Source organism: Panulirus ornatus, chromosome 13 (assembly GCF_036320965.1).
Source record: "Panulirus ornatus isolate Po-2019 chromosome 13, ASM3632096v1, whole genome shotgun sequence".
NCBI classification, from domain to species: Eukaryota; Metazoa; Arthropoda; class Malacostraca; order Decapoda; family Palinuridae; genus Panulirus; species Panulirus ornatus.
This window is the reverse complement of record NC_092236.1, coordinates 43598060-43620942: the sequence shown is the minus strand read 5'-3', so window position 1 is coordinate 43620942 and position 22883 is coordinate 43598060. Positions and strand designations below refer to the sequence as shown.

At 44.0% G+C, this 22883-nt stretch overlaps 1 protein-coding gene across 1 annotated transcript in view; it reads right to left on the bottom strand.

Annotated features, from left to right (window-relative positions):
• Window positions 1-2409: 2409 nt before the first annotated feature.
• LOC139752822 (uncharacterized) overlaps window positions 2410-22883 on the bottom strand; it is a 266488-nt gene continuing 246014 nt past the window's right edge. Inside the window, exons 3-11 of the mRNA XM_071668766.1 lie at window positions 19546-19733; window positions 17042-17132; window positions 16219-16377; window positions 14761-14932; window positions 10787-10925; window positions 7137-7287; window positions 6652-6801; window positions 5687-5782; window positions 2410-5434 (exon numbers count right to left, since the gene is read on the bottom strand). Of these exons, the coding sequence (XP_071524867.1) occupies window positions 2555-5434; window positions 5687-5782; window positions 6652-6801; window positions 7137-7287; window positions 10787-10925; window positions 14761-14932; window positions 16219-16377; window positions 17042-17132; window positions 19546-19730 (4023 nt within the window). The 5' untranslated portion in view covers window positions 19731-19733 and the 3' untranslated portion in view covers window positions 2410-2554. The remainder of the gene's footprint in view (window positions 5435-5686; window positions 5783-6651; window positions 6802-7136; window positions 7288-10786; window positions 10926-14760; window positions 14933-16218; window positions 16378-17041; window positions 17133-19545; window positions 19734-22883) is intronic.

Below are 22883 nucleotides of genomic sequence, written 5' to 3'. Positions count from 1 at the left end.
TGTGGTTTCACTTACATCTCATGTAACCTCGCTACTTGTGTACTTTTATGTATGGATCTGTAACATTCACTGACCTAAGTTTTAAAAGTTTTGGGCACAAAAAGTAATGGAAAAGAAAAATTGCTAATTCATTCAGAAATTTATTTATTCAAAATGAAAATTCTGAAGATGTGAATAAAGTTGATCCTCAGAATCCCAGGAAGACTCAAGCTTCCACAGGAAAGTTTAGAAAGAAAACTTTATACACGTATGTATGTATATATATACTTTTTCCTAATAATATAATAATGGTATTGAGTTTAATGATACACAGATTCTTATGATACAAAAATATCTCACAATTCTGTTTAAAACCTCACGTTGACAGTTCTAAACACAAGCAGAACAAAGCTCAACAGTTACATTTCTCTTTGACCTAACGGGGCAAACATTCTATGGGAGACCAAGTTCTGGTACACAACACTGCCATAGAGAAAGCAGTCTGGTCACAGTATCCACGGACCTTCACCAGCACAGCAGTGAGAAGTGTCGACACAGACACACACCATAACACAACTTTGCAAAGCCATCAGACACGCGGTGTGTTGCCGTCATAAGGTAGCCATGTTCTTCTACGGCTCCTTCAGCCAATACGTTTGATTACATGTGGGGATGTCACCCGTAGATCATCGCAACAGATATAAGAACACTTCAGTGGCTCTTGAGGAACCTAATCAGTCAATTAGAGCCCAATAGATTAAACAAAATGATTAGATAACAGCACGGCGAGACCCCACTATGAACAACAGGGCAGTACGGGCGGTGTGTGAGTGTGATGTTTTGCACAACAAATGAGTCACTGTTTACCAGCGATTAAGTCTCAAACCACAATTACAACATCTGTTTACTGACTACAGGTGAGTAGATCATCCACATCGCAAGGATTGCTTTTTCTTTTCTTTATATTTTCTTATCATCTGAAGACTTAGCATTACTCATGTATCATCTACTCGGCTACAAGGGGTTTTGATGAGCACGATGGTAGCTCCCTGGGGCCATGACACGAGAGTAGCAGCAGCTTGTCTAACAACAAGCTGCTTATCCCTACTGGCAGTATCAGGCACCCCTGATATCCCGGAGCGAACCAACAGCACCTTATCATACTGCACCATAATGTTGCCAACAACAGTCAATATCTACAGATAAAGTCCTCGGCGTTGCTAGTCTATTGTACTTTGTACTTCGTCTAGAATGAGTATAGAAGAAAAAGGGAAAGTAGGTCGAACAGGTTATTAATGAGTGGAACCTCTGCTTTTTCTTCATTCAGTAGATAGATCTATCTACGTGATCCAGGACTCTGCTTCCAAATATAGACCGTCAGTTGACCTGGGAGAACGTGTCGTCATACGACAAGGACCCATGTCAGGTTTTCGTCTGGCGAATCTAACAACAACAACAATAACAACAAAAACAGTGGACAAAGGTAAAAACAAAAGCCTTTTGAAGTTTTTGAGCCTCATTTCTGATGTAGTAGTACTCATAAACTGGGAGAAAATGACTCTATCCTTCTGAAGCGGGTAAAAAAAAAATCTTGTTTCTCATAAAGCTAGAAAAAGCCATTTGTTATCCTCACAAAGTATGAGAGAAACATTCGATGTTCTCACAAATTCTGGAAGAAACGATTTCTGTCCTCAAGAATCTGTGAGAAGTTAAGGGGAATCATGTATATCGGTCAGGCAGCTGGTGAGTATGTCATGTCCTCGTACATATGAAATCTCTTGTTCATGTTGTCTGTGGATTCTTCTTTTTTTTTAACGCCTTCTTCAGAATGATGCTGACAGCACTCCTCTTCTTTAAAAAGCTAAAAGGAACGCTTGTGGTCCTCAAACAGCTAGTGAACAACTATCTTATCTCCACAAGGTTTGTGGGAAATGTTCTTATCATCTACAATCTTGAGAGATGCGGTTTTCTTGCGACAGGTGATGAGGGACACTTCTCCAGTCACGAAGCTGGGAAGTTTGAGGTGCTTTTTGAGTGAGATGTAGACAGCCACCAACATAGAGCTTGACTGTGCCATTATAGCAAACAATATATACATATACTTAAATCAAGCGTCTTCTGTATATGGCTGGCACGGACACAAATACTGGCAACAAGGACATATGGACAAAATTTCTTACACAGCACAAAACATTGATTCCATGCATGTACATGTACATTATATATTGTACGCAGTTCCTGTGTACAACAAATGATAATCGTAACCTACTTGAATCTACGCACAACCTGATATATACGTTTTCCTAGAGTAATTAACTTTATAACTAATCTATGTACATAAGGTATCAGATATTGGTGTGGCAGGAGCCACAGGGGAGCATGAAACACGAGAAATGTGAGTGAGGTGAGGGAGAGACAGGTGTGATGACCCAGTGTGTGGAGTAACACAAGCGCGAAGTGCTGAGGAAGGGACGGGGTCGGAAGGGGGCACATGTGAGAGGCCCACAGATGGCACGTCTCAGCCAAGGACTGGTTGAGGAACAGCAGAGATACGGACGTTATTAAGCGGCCGTGTCTACCGGTGCTCGTGTTCACTTTCTGTTGGGTAGCCAAGGTAGTAGGGATGGCTGGGGTAGTAGTTACGCCCACTGTTTGCTCCTACTGTGCCGTAAGCTGGGGGGATGGGTGTGGTTGGGGGAGGCATCATCTTGAGCGTACCTGCACGAGAGGACGGGAGAGGGGGTAGGGTCGGGTAAGGTCCAGGATAGCCTCCCCAGCTGCCGGGGGGTGGTGGAGGCTTCAGGCAAGTACAGTTGCCGTGTTGCCTCATAGCCAGAGGTCCTGCCATGGGACCCCCGCGGTACTGGGAGTCCGAGCGAAGGCGGATGAGGCAAATGATGATGATAAGTATTGCCACGAAGGCTACAACGCCCCCTACAATCCCAATGATAACTGTATCCATGTTGGTTAGGCCGGCATTTGAGCGTGAGGGGGAGGTGGCTCCGTCAATTTCTTTTTCTTCTTCGCTTGGTCGACCGGTCATGTCATCGAAGGTGATGATATTATCGGTTGTAGTGGGCCGAAGCCTCGTGGTGGTGAAGAGTGGTGGGTCTGTTGTTGTGGTGGTGGGTCGACCCTCACACGTCAGGTCTATCTCGTGTAGAATGGTCAGAACGACGCCTTTAAGGTTCGATGGGGCATCACAGGTGACGTTGTACAGGCTATCACGGGGTCCACGACCTATCAACCAGTGCTGAAGAGTTCGAATGTTGCAGTCACAGAAAAGAGGATTCGAGTCCAGACCAGTGAGGCGAAGGTGACGCTGTCGGGAATCCAGTGTGGTCAGGAACTGAGAACTCAAGGAAGTAACGCTGGAGTCTGAAATATCTAGCGTTATCCTGGAGGACATTGGCACTGGGAAAAAGACGTGAGAGCGGAGGGTACTAACGTTAGTGCCCACAAGGCCTATAGTCAACTCAGGGCTGTTAATGCCTGCAAAAGCACCACCAGAAAGAGCTTCCAACGAGCGCCCCCGAACAGCGAGTCTACGTAAGCGAGGGTAGAAGGCTGGATGGAGCTGGTCGTGCACCTCTTTATCGGTCAGCTCAATATCCACGACCTCCAGTCCTGGATGGCCTTGTAAGATGCCCTTCACGTCCAACACTGCAAGCTGAGGTAGCGTGTGCAGATGGAGTTGTCTGAGCGAACGGAGAGGACTTAGAGCTAAACGCTCGACTCGGGTCACTCGTTCAAGATCAGAAGCTCGTAGAATCTCGAGATTGCTCAGATAATTGAAGTCCCCACGGACAATATAAGCAAGTGGATTGTGAGAAATATCAAGCCTTCGTAGGTCGGGTATCTTGGGCCATGCCATGGCCAGTCCATAGCTGAGGTTAGGTATCGTGTTGTGAGACACGTCCAGTTCCTGAAGGTTCTGAGTCAGTTCAAATGATGATGGTTTTACCTCAACAATATTGTTATGAGAGAGATTGAGAGAAAGAAGAAAACGTGCCTCAATGACTGGGACATCTGTGGCATTGGTGCCTGCGAGACTGAGGTGTCGCACTGTCTTAGGTTCATTTAGCAAGATATATATGGCCTCTGGAGTAAGTGGATTATACGACAAGTCAAGTGTCTTTATGTTCACAAGAATATCTGCGTTACTGGGCACAGTGCGGATACGGTTGTGAGCCATGTTGAGGTTACTCAGGAAGAAGTACTGCTGGCGGAGGGTCTTGAGTGGCACCTTTTCAAACAAGTTATGGGCAAGATTCACCGACTGAAGTTTCTGGATTTTCGTTCTTTGGAAAATCATTTCTGGCAGAGAAGAAAGTTTGTTGTGGCTTAGGTCCAAGTGAAGGCGAGCAATACCTAGAAACACATTTTCTGGAAGCTGTTCTATCTTGTTGTGACTCAGGTTAAGGTCTTGAAGTTGTGACGAGTTTTGGAAAGCAGCTTCAGCGACAGATTCTATAACATTGTTCTTCAGGTTGAGTTCCCGGAGATACCGTGCATTGGCGAAATCATTGCTTTCAAGGGATTTGATCTGGTTGCTCTCGACATCGAGATGCTCTAGCTCAGTGAGATCCCGAACAATCTCCGGTGGGAAGAAAGATAGTCGGTTGTGCGACAAACTAAGCCAGTTGAGCTTGGCATGAAGCTGGAAGGCTAGAGGCTGAAGGAAAGTAATATCATTGTGGCTCAAGTCTAAAATCCTCAGCTCGGTTACTGAAGTAGGAATGGTAAGCCTGAAGTACTCCTTCTTGAAAGATGGCAACATGTTGTTGTTAAGTCGCAGGATGTGCAGGAGAGCAGTGTTCAGGAAAGCTGAATCGCTAATACTCCTGATAGTGTTGTGGCTGAGGTCCAGAGTATGTAGGAAGAGCAAATCTTTAAAAGCTTCACTCGGGATCTCTTTAATTTTGTTGTGTTGGAGATTTATAACGTTAATGAACGACTCGTTGAACTGGCCAGGTCGAATTTCGATAATTTGGTTCATGCTAAGGTCGAGGGTCGAGAGCTTCCTCAGTGGGTGCAAGAGGGTGACTGGAAGGGAGCCCAGATGGTTCTCGCTCAGGTCCAGCATCTTGAGTTCGGGCAGGAGAACGAATGCGTCCGAAGGTAGACTCGTGATGTTGTTCTTGGAAAGAACGAGTGTGTTCAGTAGCGGGAAGTCAAACTGCGGCAGCTCACTCAGGAGGTTCAGACCTAAGTTAAGTTCCTTCAAGCTCTCACGTAGACCTATCAAGCCCTCTGGAACGAGATTCTGGATCTGATTTCCATAGAAATTCAGGCTTTCCAGATCCGTGAAGTTGGAGAACGTTCCTTGAGGAAGTTCTCTGATGATGTTATGGGCGACAGACAGATGGTGAAGGCCTGTGACAGACTGGAGGCTGGTGGCGGAGATGACCCCAACCCGGTTGTAGTCCAGCGACAGGGATGTCAAGGTCCTCACCTGCGAAAGTTGATACACATTGAAAATATGTGTCGTGCAAGAAGACAAAAAAATTATTAAGTACTAAGGACTATCATTTATCATATTAGAAAATAAGAAATTCTAAAAATTGATATACACTTATTGTGGTAGTCTTTGTGAGCTGGAAATCACATTTATTTCTGAATATAAAGAATTAATGATGTATCTTTGCATCTGTAGAGTGACTGAACAAACCAAACTATGCCAGGAAAAAACATAACAGGTGGTGACCTTGGCCAGTGCCGTCCATGGGATGGCGAGGATGTTGTCGTCATCCAGCTGAAGCGTCTGGAGGGACGAGAGGCCCTCGAACGCCTCCTCTTCCACCTGCGGCAATAATGAGTGTTAGCAACAATGCCTTAAGGAAGCGAGGTGTTCATCCCTTCAGTTGTGGTGATGGCGTGGTAAGCCCTCCCTCCAGTGAGTATGAATCACTGGTGTCCCTCCCTCCAGTGGGAATGAATCACTGGTGTCCCACTCTCCACTAGGAGTGAATCACTGGTGTCTCTTCCTCCATTGGGAGTGAATCACTGGTGTCCCTCCCTCCAGAGGTAGTCAATCCCTAGCGTCCTTCCTTCGAGTGGTAGTGAACCAGTAGTTTCCCTCCCCCTTGTGGTAGTGAATCAATGCCATCCTCCATTAAGTGATAGTGATTCAATAGTGTCCCTCCTTCCAGTGGTAGAAAATCAATTGTCTCTCCTTCTCCAGCAGCAGTGAGTGTCCCTCCCTTCAGATGTAATGAATCATTAGTGGCCCTCCCTCCATTGGTGCCCTTCCTCCAGTGGTGGTGAATCAATGGTGCCCTTCCTCTAGTGGTGGTAAATCAACGGTGCCCTTCCTCTAGTAAAAGTGAAACATTAATGTCCCCCCTTCAGTAGTAGCGAATAAGTTATGTCTCTTCCTCCAGCAGCAGTAAATCAGTGGCGTCCCTCCCTCCACTGGCAGTGAATCAATCGTGTCCCTCTGTCAATACTAAATGTTCCATTTGCTGTAGAACTTTGAGTACAAAAAATTAAAGATTGTTTTCCATATCTTTTTCTTTTTTGTCAGTCTAAAACTACATTCACTTTTTGCTCGAAAGTTCTGGTCAGTAATATTTACAGGTGACTGAGAATTTCTAGTAAAATGCCAAAAAATATCAAATAACTAAACATTTCTATAAAGACTACAGCATGACACAGAGATTCTTGACGAACCTTCCTGATGGAGTTGACGCCTAGCCTGAGGGACTTGAGTCCTGAGAGCTGCCTGAAGGTGCCTGTAGGAAGCTCGCCGATGTTGTTGCGGGTCAGGTCTAGCTGTTCTAGGTTGACCATGGGGCCCAGGGCCACCACGCCGCCGAGCGTCTGACAAACGGATCAGTAAATGTTAATGATGTGGGTTCTCCTTGGGAAATGATCATGCAACTGATCAATAAAGAATGTCCTTTAAGTTTAAGAATGGAATTGATTTTAGGGACAAAGAATGACATAATTCATCCCTTGCTATGTTTGGCAATGACGTATCCAGTAGAAGAGCAGCTGAGCAGCTGTGTTATTCTCATTTCAGATATTTATTGGTCATTAATGAAAAAGGAAATCTTGTACGTGCTTTAGACGGACACGTCTCTAGCACGACCTCCTGCGCACACAAGAGTAAGACGTGGTTAGAGAGACCCCGCGCAGCAGCAGCTCCTTCCTACCTGGATGAGGTTGTCGTGTAGCACCAGTGTCTTCAGGTTCGTCAGCTCCTTCAGGGCGTCGGCGGGAATTTCTGGCAGGAAATTGGAGGAGAGATCCAGTTCCTCTAACTTGGCGAGGCCTTTGAAAACTCCGCTCTTTAAGTTAGACAATCTGTAAGGTACCAAAAGAATGTTAATGTTTCATTTATTCTAAGGCCAATTTGTTTATCCACGTTTAGCCTTAATTCATCTCATGCATAACCTATTACTGCTTCTTTTTCAAAGATACGTATTGATATTCGTACCGTGAAGAGTAACTTCTGGAAGTCAACCATGGGTCTCTTCTCGAGTTGATTCTTAAGTATAGCAGATATGCTGCCCTAAACGACATTTAGTTAACGTTCATATACAATGAAATTCGTTTGGTCTGATGAAGCAAATCGTAAGATTTGAAAAGGAAATATTTGTGAGAGTAATGTAAAAGAAGAGGCATTCAAGTTCAAGGTTTACCCTTACTATTGACATGTAAGAATTTAAAGGCCAGATCTCCCTTCCGCTCCCTCCCTTAAGCTTGACCTGGTCCTAAAGAATAAGACTCTGGCATCCAAGCAGAAGATGGTGTGGTATACCTTGTATTGATTGATATTTCTGACCGGTCACCAGCTTCCAGTGGGCTGTTGACCTACGTTGTGAAAGTGATGAATATCACCAACTTACCAACAGCCACTTCGTCAACTCTCAGGTAACTTTTTTCATATAGTGACCGACAAGGCACGGGGAACATAGCACGCCCCAATCAAGGCCTTCTCGGTTAAAAGAAAAAGTCAAAGAGAAAGAAAATGAAAATTAATCATAGCTCAGCCAGCGTTCGTAGACGTGACTTGAGGTTATACGAAGAAGGAAATACAAAAGAAAGAAAAGATTTCCACGGCTGGTTAAGTACGGTCGGATAAAGATGTGTCACATTGTTTTAGTATCCTTGTATGCTACTGTGTTTACCTGAAAACTGATGGTCACTTATCTTCACTCTATGGTTTGTCATTCCATCTCTCTCTCTCTCTCTCTCTCTCTCTCTCTCTCTCTCTCTCTCTCTCTCTCTCTCTCTCTCTCTCTCTCTCTCTCTCTCTCTCTCTCTCTCTCTCTCTCTCTCTCTCTCTCTCTCTCCTATTACGGTGGTTAGAGAAGACGAGTTGGGAAAGGTGAGGGGCTAGTATGAAATGGCAGAGAAGACTAAAGTGTGCACAGATAAATGGTGAACATTTTGTGATGAATATGGGTGTTTTTTTTATTTCTGATAGCGTGTTGCTGCTGCTTTAAGTATATACAGCCCAGCAGAATGGGCGTGTGTGTGTGTGTGTGTCTTTGCGTTGTATGTTTCTTTTCTTTTGAAGGAGATTCATAAAAACAAAGGTAAGCTTTGTTCACTGTGTATTAAGCTTTGTTCATTTTCCATACTGATGGATGACTGGAGCCTTCGTGTATGCTTTGAGGTCTCCAGGGAACCCAGGATGCCCCATATCTGTACTGATGTCCAAATCTCGGATTTGTTTGTATTTTGTATCGTCGTTGTCTTTAAGTCTCTGCCATATTCACGAGATGTTTCTCTTAGATATGAACCGACTGGTTTGTCTTTAATCGTTGGTGCTGTTCTGTAATAGTATTTTTCGTTTGCGATGAATCGTAAAGCCATGATTTGTATCCTCTGTAACCTTAGCATGTGTGATCTGGAGGTGAGGAACATTGATTGTGGAGGTGAGGAACATTGATTGGTATTGTTGAATAAGTTAGGACAGATATCATCATGGTCTTGACTAGGTGTAATTCTTGGTTCGCTGGAAGGTGCCCGTAACACATGAGAAGCTGAGATGGGAGCAAGTGGGATTTAGAATAGGGTCAAGAGTGGAAGGGATATTCAAAATGAGGTTAGTCATAGAGAAACGGGAGTATGTGAGGCCAATGTTTTATGTTGTTTATGATCTTAAAAACTAATGTATGACACGGTGTAAAGAGACGGAATATTGAAAGTGGAAGCGCGCTGTATCATGCCTCTGAGAATAATGGGACTGCTGAGTAACTGTTAAGTGGTATAGTGGAGAGGTTAAAAGCAAATCAAGGCACGATACTTACTTGGTGATACAAACATGAACTTTGGTAGATATGTACTGCAGATGTTAGTGGTCATGAGTGAAACGTTAGTCACGTAGATTGTTACCATTTTCAAGGTGACCACCGTGTTTTCCATATGGCGTCTTGACCCACAAATTTCCCACAATAAAGAATTGATTATATTTCAAGATGAAATATTGCGTATTTGCAGTTGCCAGTCATTCTAGATAATACAAAATATATCCGAAAAACAAATGGCTGCCATATTTCAAAATGATTACACGAAGTGATGTTAATATGAGAACAGAAATACTCCGTGATTTAACAAAAATCGTTACTCAATCGAGCAGTTTAGATGCATTACCAAGACATATTGGTCTAAACTACTGCTGTGAAACACCGCATGTGGCTCAGTTTCAGCTATTTGAATAATCAAAGTCTCCTAAATGTTCATTATATAACCCCAGTAAAAGTCAACGACTCGCACTCTGACAAGTGCCTTACGAGCAGCTGGTGTATCAGCAACTGGTGCTGCAGAATTTATTTTTTGTTCTGCCTCCAGTGTCACCAAAACATGCCATGCTCACCAGGTAACAGCGTGTGCACTTTACAAGCTGCTTCAGGATCCTTACAGACGTTTATTGCTGGTGAGACTCTATTCTAGACTTTGATGACTGACGTTCGAAACGTGAGAAAGTCCTTCATTCCAGTTCTAGAACCTAGTTTTGAAACTAGAGGTATTCATTTGGAATTAACATAATTACAAAGTTGAGTGGTAGTCATTAAAGATAAGGAGAACATCCACACAGATGAGACAGATGTAAGGGAGAATCTTGTCTGTCTGGGGATTGATGTTACATCAGATGGAGGACAGACTGGAGACGTTGAAAGGAGGAAGGTATTCGTCGTGAGGCCATTCGACCTGCTGACGCGGAACTTGTGGACGAGAACAGAAATAAGTGTGACAACAAAGATGAGAATATTTACAACGACAGTGCTGGTGCCTCTGGTGTACGACGCAACAACATGGCCGTCGAGAGCCACTGAAGAAGAAAGACTAGATTCCTCTGACATGAGATTACTGATAATAATGATAAACACGAGACAGGATGACTTTACAAGGAATAAGACATAATGACTAAGAAAACAAAGCTGAGATGGTTTGTACTTGTTCAGAGGATGACAGACAGCACTTAACCCAGGAGGGTGTTCAGGGCAGGGATGTGTGGGAGAAAGCCATCGAATAGACCGCGAACAAGATGGCTGGAAGTTGAAGCAATAAACCTAAAGGAACGCGTAACTTAGAGTGAGAGAAGTGAGGAAGATGGCGCAGTATTGGTCTTATGCTACTAAAGACTGATGAAGAAATAAGTAATATCGAGATTTGACCGCTAATTGTGTCCACCTTACCCAGCGAAGTACTTTAACGACTTCGCTGTCTCATGAAGACTCTTGCAACGTAAAGTTGTGTAGGGAGAAAGAGACAAAACTGAGGACAATAACGATTTGAAGGTAATTCCTAACAAAGGCAAACCTACAAAAAGAAAGACGAACTTGATACTAACCTGTTGTAGGAGAGATCGAGAGTGATGAGATCTGCCAGCTCCAGGAAGGCTTCATTCTCAATGTTGACGATGCGGTTGTGGGATACGTTGAGGAACACTAGGCCTGGGCTCTCGGCCAGCGAAGACTTCTTCACTATATCTGTGGGCAGAGTGAAGGATGGAGTAACTTGGCTATGTTGACTTAGCACTGAGATGTCTCTCTCACATTGTGATGAAGTCTACTATACTACTCTCCAGTATCCTTGTGAAAAATCTTCATACAACCTTCTTAAAAATGTGTTCACCACTAGAATTAAGTGAACGTATTTAGGTAGGTTGCACAGAGACTTTTTTGCTGGGTCCTTTTATTTCAGTATTCCTCAATGCCACAATACCTTCAGTTCCTCTTACAATACAATAAATCTATGTGTGACAAACACTTAAAGTCAGTGAATATTTCTCAGTTGTCATGTTCGTTCCCGTATTACGTCTCTCGCTGCACATATATATTTGTCTTACGACAACCATGCATATCTCTCACTGTTTCCTGCTTTCTACGAATTTTGGGCAATTATAATAGAAATTTAGTGGTTAAATGTCATATCAAAACCTTCATGTAAATACAATATCTAGCATTGTTACTTATTTGGAATGTGTTTCTCTTATGCAAAAACATTTTGATGCCACCATCAGAGCGTTAAATAAACCAAAACAAAAAATGATCTCATAATTCTTAAAACGCTTCGAGTTATGTCGGATCTGAAGCTTTAAAAGAACTACTATCAAACCAATAAACTAGACGTTAGTCCTGAGTTATATCCTTGAAGAATTCGTATGTGAACAAGTTGATAAGGAGCTCAGCAGGATACCTGACAACAACCTGCTTCTGTATACTGATGGATCCTTACCAGCCACAGGTTTTTGGCAGGTTCGGAAATACTGTCTACTACGCCAATAACCTTATTCACGTCCTGAAGGAAAAAGGTCAAGTGATCTAACTCCATCCATTGTGGTCTGTAAAATATTCTCATTGCAATGAGATACTTTGTCCAACTCCGAGCTGATGTAATCTTCCCTGACTCAAAATCACCTCTTCCAACGCTCTTGGGTAAAATTGCCCTGCAAAAGTCTATTCCCTCAGTTATTTACTCCCTGCTCGTTGATTTTATTTTCATTCTTACGTTAAGGGCTCCACTTATGGACAAAATCCTTAATTGAAATATAGAGTGGTTAATGAAAGGGAAAAAGATGAGACAACGGAAGGTATTTATCAATTTTGGAGGAAGTAAAAGATCCATCTTTTAAAATGTTCCAGGTCATAGTTATTGGGAGGGACATAAGAGAGTGAAGAATTCTAAAGCTTCGAGATGTAAAGAAATAGCCATCAAAACGGCCCATCCTTGAGCTGCTAGTGGTCACACAGTAATCAAATGACGCAACACATTGCCGAGTATTGCATTGCACGTTATAGCTAGTGGTGGAGGCACACAAACAGCTAGCTCTGTGGATCAAAAACCAAAGTAATCGCTATAGAAGAGGAAAAGTGAACTAACACTATGGGTCAAGTTTTGAAATTAGCTTGGAAGAGTTTATAAGATGACTCCTTTCGACTCAGTTCCGTCAACTAAGGATGCAGAGCTAGAACCACCCAGATGTGAGAGCAGTGCAACATACAAGAACGGATCAATCTATTGCATGAACGGAGCAACTGTCCGAAAGAAGATAAATTTCGATATCTAAACATGACTGCTAGTTTCTTACAAGCAAACTTAGCTATTTCCGTAAAGTGGGGTGCCCAAGAAGGAGTGGATGTAATAGTTATACCAAGTATATTCAGTGAACCAAGAAGTGGAATTACAGAGCAGCCAAATGAGAGAGGGAGGTTGTTAGGAATTCTGGGTAGAGAGATGGTATTAAACTTAACAGATTTTTTTTTTGCCCACTGAGATATCCGGTCTAAATCTGAGTTTACTGAGGTTATTGTTGCGAGACGAGATGCGGGTTGAGTGAGAGAAGAAAGGGCAGAATTGAAGGATGTGAAGGAATGCAGCGTTGGGTTATCAGTGTAGGAGCGCATCTGGTTGTTTTTGGAAGAAAGGAAATCGTTGACAATAAGGAGATAAAGTTTAGGAGACAGGCAAAATCCTGAGGGACATTGTTGTTGATAGATACTTATCCATCAACAACCACGGAGATAGATCGGCCAGAGAAGAAGCTAGATATGAGTGAGCAAAGTGAAGGAAGGAAGCCAAAAGAGGAGCTTAGAGATGAGACACCGATGCCATACCTCGTCAAAAGCTTTGGATATGTCAAGGGCAGCTACATGTAACTCCTCAAACTCTTTCAGGGATGATGACAAGACATTAGTGAGAAAGGAAAGAATATTACCAGTGCCTCTCGTCTTACGGAAGCCTTCCATGAGCAGAGAGAAGAGTTTGAGATTCAAGATGTCTCAGGATATTGGAGCTGAGGAGGGATTCAAAGGCTTTGGAAATGGTAAACATCAAAGCAACAGGACATTAGTTAGAGGGGCTAAAACGGTCAACCTTCTTGGGAATGGAAAGCACCAACGCATGCTTTCAAGAAGGAAAAGTTCTGTTTTTTAAACAGAAATGGAACAGACGAGCAAGAGCAAATGCAAGTTCAGAGGCACACTCTTTCAGTACATTAGGATGGATGCAATCAGGACCATAAACTTTGCATGTGTCCACATTTCGGACAGTCCGAAAAGAGAGTAAGGGAAGAGGCATAGATTTAGTAAGAGGAGCATCAGGGGATGAAGGACATTAGAGTCATCCAAGTCGAATTAGAAGGAAAACGGAAAGTAAAGAAAATTGCTTTGTCTACGGGAGAGAACAGCTATATTACCGTCAGATCGGAAAAGTGAAGGAAAGGTAGAGCGCCAGAAGTTGTCAGAGATGCCCTTAGCTAAAGACCAGAAAGACCTATCAGTGGTTGACGAGGAGAGGTTATCGCACTTCCTTTGAAGAAAGGAATGCTTCGCCTCACGGATAACGCACTTGCAATGTTATCCAGTGTCTATGAATGCCCTCAGGTGATGGACACAAGTGTCATGACATTGTTGACAGCCTTGTAGAAAATACCTGTTTACATCACAGATTCTCCTACCAGATTTGTTTGGAATGTTATGTAGTCTGAATCGAGCTCAGTGCAGCATCACGTGAAGACCTAAACCCTGGAAGAGATAATGAAGGACCTGGCAGCTGCAATGATGAACAGGATGATGATAATGGATCGAAGAAAAGAATAATATGGAAAATATCAACGTTGTACCAGGTACTGATGAAGACACCTGTCAAAATTAATTTAGTTTACATACATATCTGGTAAAATATTGACCCCAGCATTCTAAGAGTCGGCCCTGCTTTGCTTCTGAATAGTTCATTATTCAGTGTCGTAAAATAAGCAGTATCACGATCTTAATGTTCATATCGTTAATACTGGTGCGTGAGGGTATTCACTTGTGTAAACTGAAGTATAATATGTTGTTATGCATCATGTACCACGGTGTTACCCGCAATGATATATTTTGTATTTGGAAGTACACCTCAGCTCTTCTGAATCAACACCAGTACCAGTATATCCTACATAGTGTATATTCATAGCCTATTATGCTTAAACCCTCCTTCGTATTGTTATCAGCGTCAGCATATTCTGTGTATCTGAATCTACGATACTGTGTGAGTTAAAGGTACTCCTCCCTCCTGTGTATCATCACCTTTCTCGACGGGACAAGTCCTCCTCCTGCCACCCTCTTATGTCGATCACTGTACCCACTGTAGGCTCTATCCTATCCTCCACCTACCCCCAGCTATGTGCCCTTCACCAACCGTCTCACATAGACGCTTTGCTTATGTATTCTGAGATAGAGGACCCCTTCTAACAGAGAATAAGTGATGGTGTACGGAGCATAGCACGGCACAGTACAGTATCTTATGCTGCGTGAGTGTCACCCTAGAGGTCGGCTTACTCACCTATGTCATTTTCTTGCAGCGTGAGGACTTTGAGGGCCTTCAGCTCCCGGAGGGCCGCGGATGGCATCGCTAGGAAGCTATTTCCCTCCAAGTGCAGGACCTGTAGATCCTTCAGAGACGTAAGGAACCCGGTGTCCAGCGCACGGATGTGGTTGTACGCCAAGTTCAGGGTCTAGAGAATAGTACGTAACACATGAGGTATTACCTGATAGACGATGTGTAGCCAGAGGCTGATAAGGTATCTAATCTTTAGATTCTTAAATGAATTAACATATGTACAAACTACCTTCACATACTTATGATATACATGATTCAACGTCTCATTCATGATATTCATGATTCAGCCTACTATTTCCATAACTCTATAAACCTATCTATTATAGCTCCAGACACAAGAAGAAGTACTCATCTAACTTCGACACCACATTATTTGCAAATACATAGCTAATGGTTAAAACAAATATTGATTCAAACTAGCAGTGAAGGGTATAGACATTAATTGTAAGTATCTCATCAACAATGAATTTTCCGTCTGCTGACGAGGACACATCCGGAAACAACTTCATCAGGAAGCGCCAAAGTCTGCAGAATGAAGAGCCTTCCCCTCACACTCACGTTACTTTCTGCTCTCTCTCAGTTGCTATAGAACCCTTAGCTACCTCTCAGCCCTTAACCCTCAATCCTGTCAACCCTCAACCTTCTCAGCCCTCATCCTTCTCAGACCTCAACCCTCTCAGCCCTCAAGCCTCTCAACCCTCAACACTCTCACCCCTCAACACTCTCACTCTTCAACCCTCTCAGCCCTCAGCTCTCAACGTCCTAACCCACTTAGCCTTCATACTCCTAGGTCCCCAGTCCTCTCTTTGAGGATTACGTTCTACCTTTTTCTTTGTCTCCGTCTGTAACTATTTCAGTCCTTAACCACTTTCCTACATTCTAACCTGGTCTGAAGATCATCCATGGACTCTTTTTCTTCACCCTTGAGCTATTCCCTTCTCTCCTGATCCTATATCTTAATCCGTCTCATTCACCACTGACTCGCATATTTTACCCTTGACCCGTCGTCTTAACCCCTGACTTGTCTCCTTGATCCATGAACCAATCACTCAGCCGCCCTCCACTGTATCTCCCTGTCCTCCTCCTCTCCTGCTGCAGTCCCTCACTCTGCCACTATGGTTCCTTGATCATCCCAAGTGGGTCTTCACTCTCCTCTGTCCTCATGCTCCCTCACCAACTCTTCATTGTCCCCCTTTTTCCCTTCATGAGCCTTCACTCCCTCTTTGTGGCCACTCCTCACTTCCCTTCATTGTTCCTCCATCATATCGGGGTACCTTATTCTCCCCTCGTGGCCTCTCACTCTTCCCCCATTCCCTCAACTCGTGGCCTCTCACTCTTCCCTCATTCCCGCAGTTCTCCCTTCGTGACCCCTTGACTCGTGGTCCCTCCCTCTCTCCTCACCTGCAGTGCGGTAAGGTTGGAGATATCTGAGGAGGAGAATATGGGGTTGTAGTTGTTGCCGAGTAGGTTGTGGTGGAGGTGGAGTTCCAGCAAGTGTGACTCCAGGCCTTCCAGGACGTCCGCGTTCAGGCGGCGGATCTCGTTGCGGGAGAAGTCCACCTGCGGATCATCAGCCAGGGTCAGTGTGTGGAAAAAGATCTTGACTGTGATCGCTTATAATGAAAACATCGGTAATTCGTTTGCATATAGAGAAAATATCTTCAATACGTTCGCATATAATGGATTCGTCTTTAATGCTTTCACTTGTGAAAGCAAATATTGTAAACGTTCATATGTACCAAAAATGATACCTTAACATATGTATACTTTAATACCTCCATATGTAATAAAGATATCTTTGATAATTTCAAGTGTGAATAAAACTTTTATCTACCATACCAATCCTCATTTACATGAATATAAAGAGATCTTCGATATGTTCACATACAGTAACAAATATTTAATAAGTTCACATGGTAATGAAAATCTTTAATATATTCACATACATTGAGATAGATCATTAATACATTCAGCTGTAACGATAAAACCTTTGATTTATTCACATAATTTGAGATGAATCATTCATACATTCAGCTGTAACGATTAAATCTTTGATTTATTCAGTTCGAATGAAAAAGAGACGAATGACTTGTAAGATGAATGTGTTAATCATTGGATTATTGAAACATATGAAAGGTTTCTATGTTAAGCCAAGCGTCTTAGTGACTGATACGGTAACATGTGGGTTACGATGACCCAGGAAGAATGACTTCCATTCACTAACCTTTTTCAGTGGCAGGTCAGAGGCGGTGAAGAGCTGGCTGCGCAGCGCCTGGATGCCCGTGTTCCTCTGTGAGAACTCCACGATCCGCATCCTGAGGGAAGAGAAGTCACTCAGTACGACCAGGGTCACTCAGTACGACCAGGGTCACTCAGTACGACCACGGTCACTCAGTACGATCAGGGTCACTCAGTACGACAAGGGTCACTCAGTATGACCAGGGTCACTCAGTACGACAAGGGTCACTCAGTACGATCAGGGTCAGTCAGTACGACCACGGTCACTCAGTATGACCAGGGTCACTCAGTACGACCACGTTCACTCAGGAAGACCACGGTCACTCAGTACGACCACGTTCACTCAGGAAGACCACGGTCACTCAGTACGACCAGGGTCACTCAGTACGACCAGGGTCACTCAGTACGACAAGGGTCACTCAGTACGACCAGGGTCGCTCAGGACGACCAGGGTTACTCAGTACGACTACGGTCACTCCTTACGACCAGGGTCACTCAGTACAACCACGGTCACTCAGTCCGACCAGGGTCGCTCAGGACGACCAGGGTTACTTAGTACGACCAGGGTCAGTCAGTACGACAAGGGTCACTCAGTACGACAAGGGTCACTCAGTACGACCAGGGTCACTCAGGACGACCAAGGTCACTCAGTCCGACCAGGGTCGCTCAGGACGACCAAGGTCACTCAGTACAACCACAGTCACTCAGTCCGACCAGGGTCGCTCAGGACGACCAGGGTTACTTAGTACGACTACGGTCACTCCTTACGACCAGGATCACTCAGTACAACCACGGTCACTCAGAAAGACCAGGGTCAGTCAGTACGACCAGGATCGCTCAGGACGACCAAGGTCAGTCAGTACGACCAGGGTCACTCAGTACGATCAGGGTCACTCAGTTACGACCACGGCCACTCAGTAAGACCAGAGTCACTCAGAAAGATCAGGGTCGGTCAGTACGACCAGGGTCACTCAGGATGACCAAGGTCATTCAGTACGACCTGAGTCACTCACCAGGTCAATCAGCACAACGCGGAACACTCAATATGATCAGGGTTATTCAGTACTGATAGGGTCGTACTCAGTAACCAGGGTCACTAAATACGACCAGGGTCACTAAATACGACCAGGGTCACTCAATACGACCAGGGTCGCTCAACAAGACGAAGAACCCTCATCACAGGGTCACACATTGCAACCAAGGACACTCGGTACAACCAGGGTTACTCATTGTGACTAGGGTCGTTGATTACAACCATTCAGGGTCACACTCGTTATAACCAGAGTCACTCATTTTCACCAGGGTCACTCATCATGACCAAGGTCACTCATCAAGATCAGGATCACTCAGTATGACCAAGGTCACTCATTTTCACCAGGATCTCTCATTACAAGCAAGTTCACTCATAATGACCAAGGTCGCTTGATACAAGCGGGATCATTCATTATCCAGATGGTCGTCTCACAGTAGGTAGAGGTGCTCATTTTCAGAGATGGTTACTTACTATTGTTAAGGTGACATTGTAACCAGAGTCACTCGTCATAAGAATAGTCACTCACTACAGTTATCATTATTGTAATCATCATTAATACTATTAATATCATTATTGCTATCGTTGTTATAATCATCATTATTATCACTATTTTCATTACTATTCTGTTATTATTATTACTACCATTATTGTTATTATCATTATTGTTATCATTATTACTAATATCAATATTATTATCATTATCATTATTATTATTATTAATATTATTGCTATCATTATTATTATCATCGTTATTATCATTATTATCATTATCAGTACCATTATTCTTATCATAAATATTATCGTTATCATTATTACTGTCACAATTATTACTATCATCATTTCTATTGTTATCATTATTGCTATTAACAGCAGTAGTAGTAGTAGTAGTAGTGTAGTGATAGTAGTGTTGGTAGTGTTGTAGTAGTAGTGTAGTAATAGTAGTGTTGGTAGTGTTGTAGTAGTAGTGTAGTAATAGTAGTGTTGGTAGTGTTGTGGTAGTGTTGTGGTAGTAGTGTAGTAGCACTAGTGTAGTTGTGGTAGTCTATCATTGTTGTTATTATCATTATTATTATCGTTCTTGTCGTCATTATCATTATTATTTGTTGTAGTGACAGTAGTAATAGTACTAGTAATAGTAATAGTAGTAGTAATAGCAGTAGTAGTAGTAGTAGCAGTAGCAGTAGCAGTAGTAGTAGTAGTAGTAGTAGTAGTAGTAGTAGTAGTAGTAGTAGTAGTAGTAGTAGTAGTAGTAGCAGTCGTAGTGGTAGTAATAGTAGTGATAATAGAAGCAGTAGCAGTAGTGGTGGTGGTAGTAATAAAGTATTAGTAGTAGCAACAATGATAGCATGGGGGTCAACCCTAGCAAGAACAGGTGTAGTATGTGGAGGAGGGCGAGGAGGAGGAGGAGGAGGAGGAGGTATGCAATGTGTCCCTGGGGCGTGGGGAAGGGTCCTTACTTGAAGGGGAGTAGAGGGAAGTCGCCAGGGAAGGCCACGTTGTCGCAGTTGATGGAGATGTCCTGGCCACTGGTGGTACAGAGGCAGGGCAGGGTCAGCTGCTCGTTCACCTCCACGCATGGCACCTGGCCCAGTGCCACGCTCGCCAACACCATCACCAACACCAACACCAGCGCCACCTTCATTGCCTGCAGGAAAAAATTAAACATATGGTTAGATTAGCAAACGCCAGAGTATCTTTAACTACAGTTAATGGAACTTGTTATCACTTACCGTACCACCTCCATGGAGTGCTAGGTTACTGCCCTCTATAACTTATGGGTAACTATAACTCATCTATACTTACGCCATTCAAATGGTTGAGATAGTTTCGTCTTGATAAGCGTCTGATACGGGTGTGCGTTCCTCCTAAACTGAGGCTCACCAGATCAGAGATGATGACTTGATTTATGGCTACACAACATGAGCTAGCATGGCTGTTTAGCTTTAGCTAACGTGATTGCAAAACATCAGCAAACGTGGCTGTACAGCTTTAAGGAATATGGCAGTACAGCGTCAGCAAGCATGCCCGTACAGCATTAACTAACTTATCTGTACAGCATCAGCCAACAGGGTGGCACAGTTCAGCTAACATGGAGTCTATTCATGCATGACTTTTACTGCCTTTACCGCTCATGTCATCTGACTCCTGAGCGATATATATTTCCCGTAGTGTGGCGCACCATCTGAGGTGGGTCAACACGCAAGTCTTTTTTGCTGTTTTTGTCTCTGAACTCATGACGGTGACGGATCTGACTTTAGCGGACTGGCTCATTCGAATCAAATTTTCTTTTACATTTATCAAATATCAATAAACAAGAAAAGAAATCGTGTCTGCGTTAAAGAAGTAAGAGAATACTCGATGCTAAATATCTTTTATGAGTTATCTATGACGCGTCTCCATTACCAAGCGATGTCTTTACGTGAAGTAATGCATGAGGTTCCCAGTAATACTTAAGGTATGATGACTAGTTATAGTGTCATGAATAACTAGGATATACGTTACTAAAGTATCATGACGATTTAAAGCATAATGATTGGTTAATCACAATTACCTGAAGTATGAGCAACTAAAGTAAGATGACTAAAGTATGATGACCACCTAAAGTATAATGAGCGCGTGAAGAACCCACCACCAGCCTCTCTAGTCCAACTGCTGAAAGGTGGTGATGGCTGAAGCTGTACAAGCTCCCTTCCTGGCCTCCTGTTGAACCAACACCACCATCAGAGCAGTTTCAGTCGTCTATACATACATAGACGAAGTATTCCAGCGATAGTATGGGTGAAGAATATAGCAAACAAACTGCCTGACCACTACAACATCGAGAGGGTAGATAGATTGCCTCATCAGTGAGAGTGTGTCCCTCAGGAACCTTCATACACAGTTTCTCCCTCTGGCAAAGAAACCCACAGGAAAATCAGCCCTGTAGGCTACACAGACAAAGAACAGCATGAAGAATATATACCTAAGAATATGTATAAATCTCATCCAGTGCTCAAGTGAGGGGAACAGAACAGATGTGTCGCGTGCTAACCTTTGTAACGTGAACCATCGCGTGCATTTCTGGGCAACAGCAATAAATTGCAATCGTGATAAAAGTCAGAAGGTTGCCTGCAGACACAATGGCTGGTCCTGCCACAGCTTGGGATGGGCAACTTCTTGCAGAGAACACACCCTGCGTTGCAAGTGCTGCTCACGATTACTGGGAGGAGAGAAGGTGTGAGAGAGAGAGAGAGAGAGAGAGAGAGAGAGAGAGAGAGAGAGAGAGAGAGAGAGAGAGAGAGAGAGAGAGAGAGAGAGAGAGAGAGAGAGAGAGAGAGTGAGTGAAATTAGGGGGTAAGTGAGGCCTCGAACGTGAACCTGAACGTAAACGTCTCGATAACTCTGCTGGTCCGCTAAACGTTAAGGGTCGTGGAACACCAGAAGAGTACAAACACGTGGTTCACACCAGCAGAGCTGAGCAGACAAACTAGTTACGACTGCAGAGCTGAGCAGACACACCAGCTGCACCAGCAGCGCTGAGCAGACAAACCAGTTACAACAGCAGAGCTGAGCAGACACACCAGCTAAATCAACAGAGCTGAGTTCTCACCGACTTATACTAGCAAAGATGAGCAGACCCACCAAGTACATACGCAGACCTCAGCTTACACCCATCTCACACCAGCAGAGCTGACAATATCCACTAGCGACACCAACAAAGCTGAGATGACACACCAGCTACACCAGCAGACGTAATCAGAGACACACCAGCTACACCAGCAGAGGTGCACCAGTTGCACCAGCTAGGTGGTGTGACAATCACTTATCACAAGAAGGCAGTCAGCTCACCACACCTGCTAAATCACGGGAGGAGCTGGGTCAGAGTGGCTAATCATCACTAACCACTGGACCGGGGAACAGTGAGGTCATGAACTTGATTATATTCTGGGGAAGGCGGTTCACACCATTACCTTCCCCCTGTTGGTGGGGGTGCTCTGGTGCTGGCGGAAGTGTTGGTGTTGTTGGAGGCATGTCGTGTCGATCTGACAGTATGTTGGTTTTTGTTTTGGAGTTCTGTGGCGTGGAGTCTGGTGGACTGACCGAAAGGATGATGGTGGAAATTGGGTTGCGGTGGCGTTAGAGTGGAACTGGTAACAGTGGATGTAGGGGGTGTCAGTGTCCAAGTTCATACGGTAATATGGGAGAGAGAGGGACAAACAGAGGAGAGAGAGAGAGAGAGAGAGAGAGAGAGAGAGAGAGAGAGAGAGAGAGAGAGAGAGAGAGAGAGAGAGAGAGAGAGAGAGAGAGAGAGAGAGAGAGAGAGGTATAAAAAGACATCTCCTCAGGTTTGCACCAGGTTTTTCCCTCCATAACATTATTTACGCGACCTTTGCTCCCTGTTCCCATTCTTAACTCACCGCTGCTCTGTAGTGATCAACACGCACACTTGGCCTTGACCCTTGGTCCAGCTTGGGGTGGGCAGCTTCACTGGGAACAAAGGCAGGGTGACGCCTCCTGGACCAAGACGGGAAACACCTGGAGTGTGACGAAGGGAGGACACCTGGAGTGTGACGGGTGACAAGAGACATCAGGAGTGTAAGAAGTGACGGGAGACACCAGGAGTGTGACGGGTGACAAGAAACTCCGGGGTGAGACAAGTGACGAGTCTCCCCAGGAGGCCAACGGATGACAGGAGACTTCAGGAATGTGACAGATGACGGAGTCAACACAGACCAGAGTCTGGTAAATTCGTGGATAACACACATTGGATGAACCGGTAAACCGACCGATGAATTGTGAAAGATGAAGTGAAATA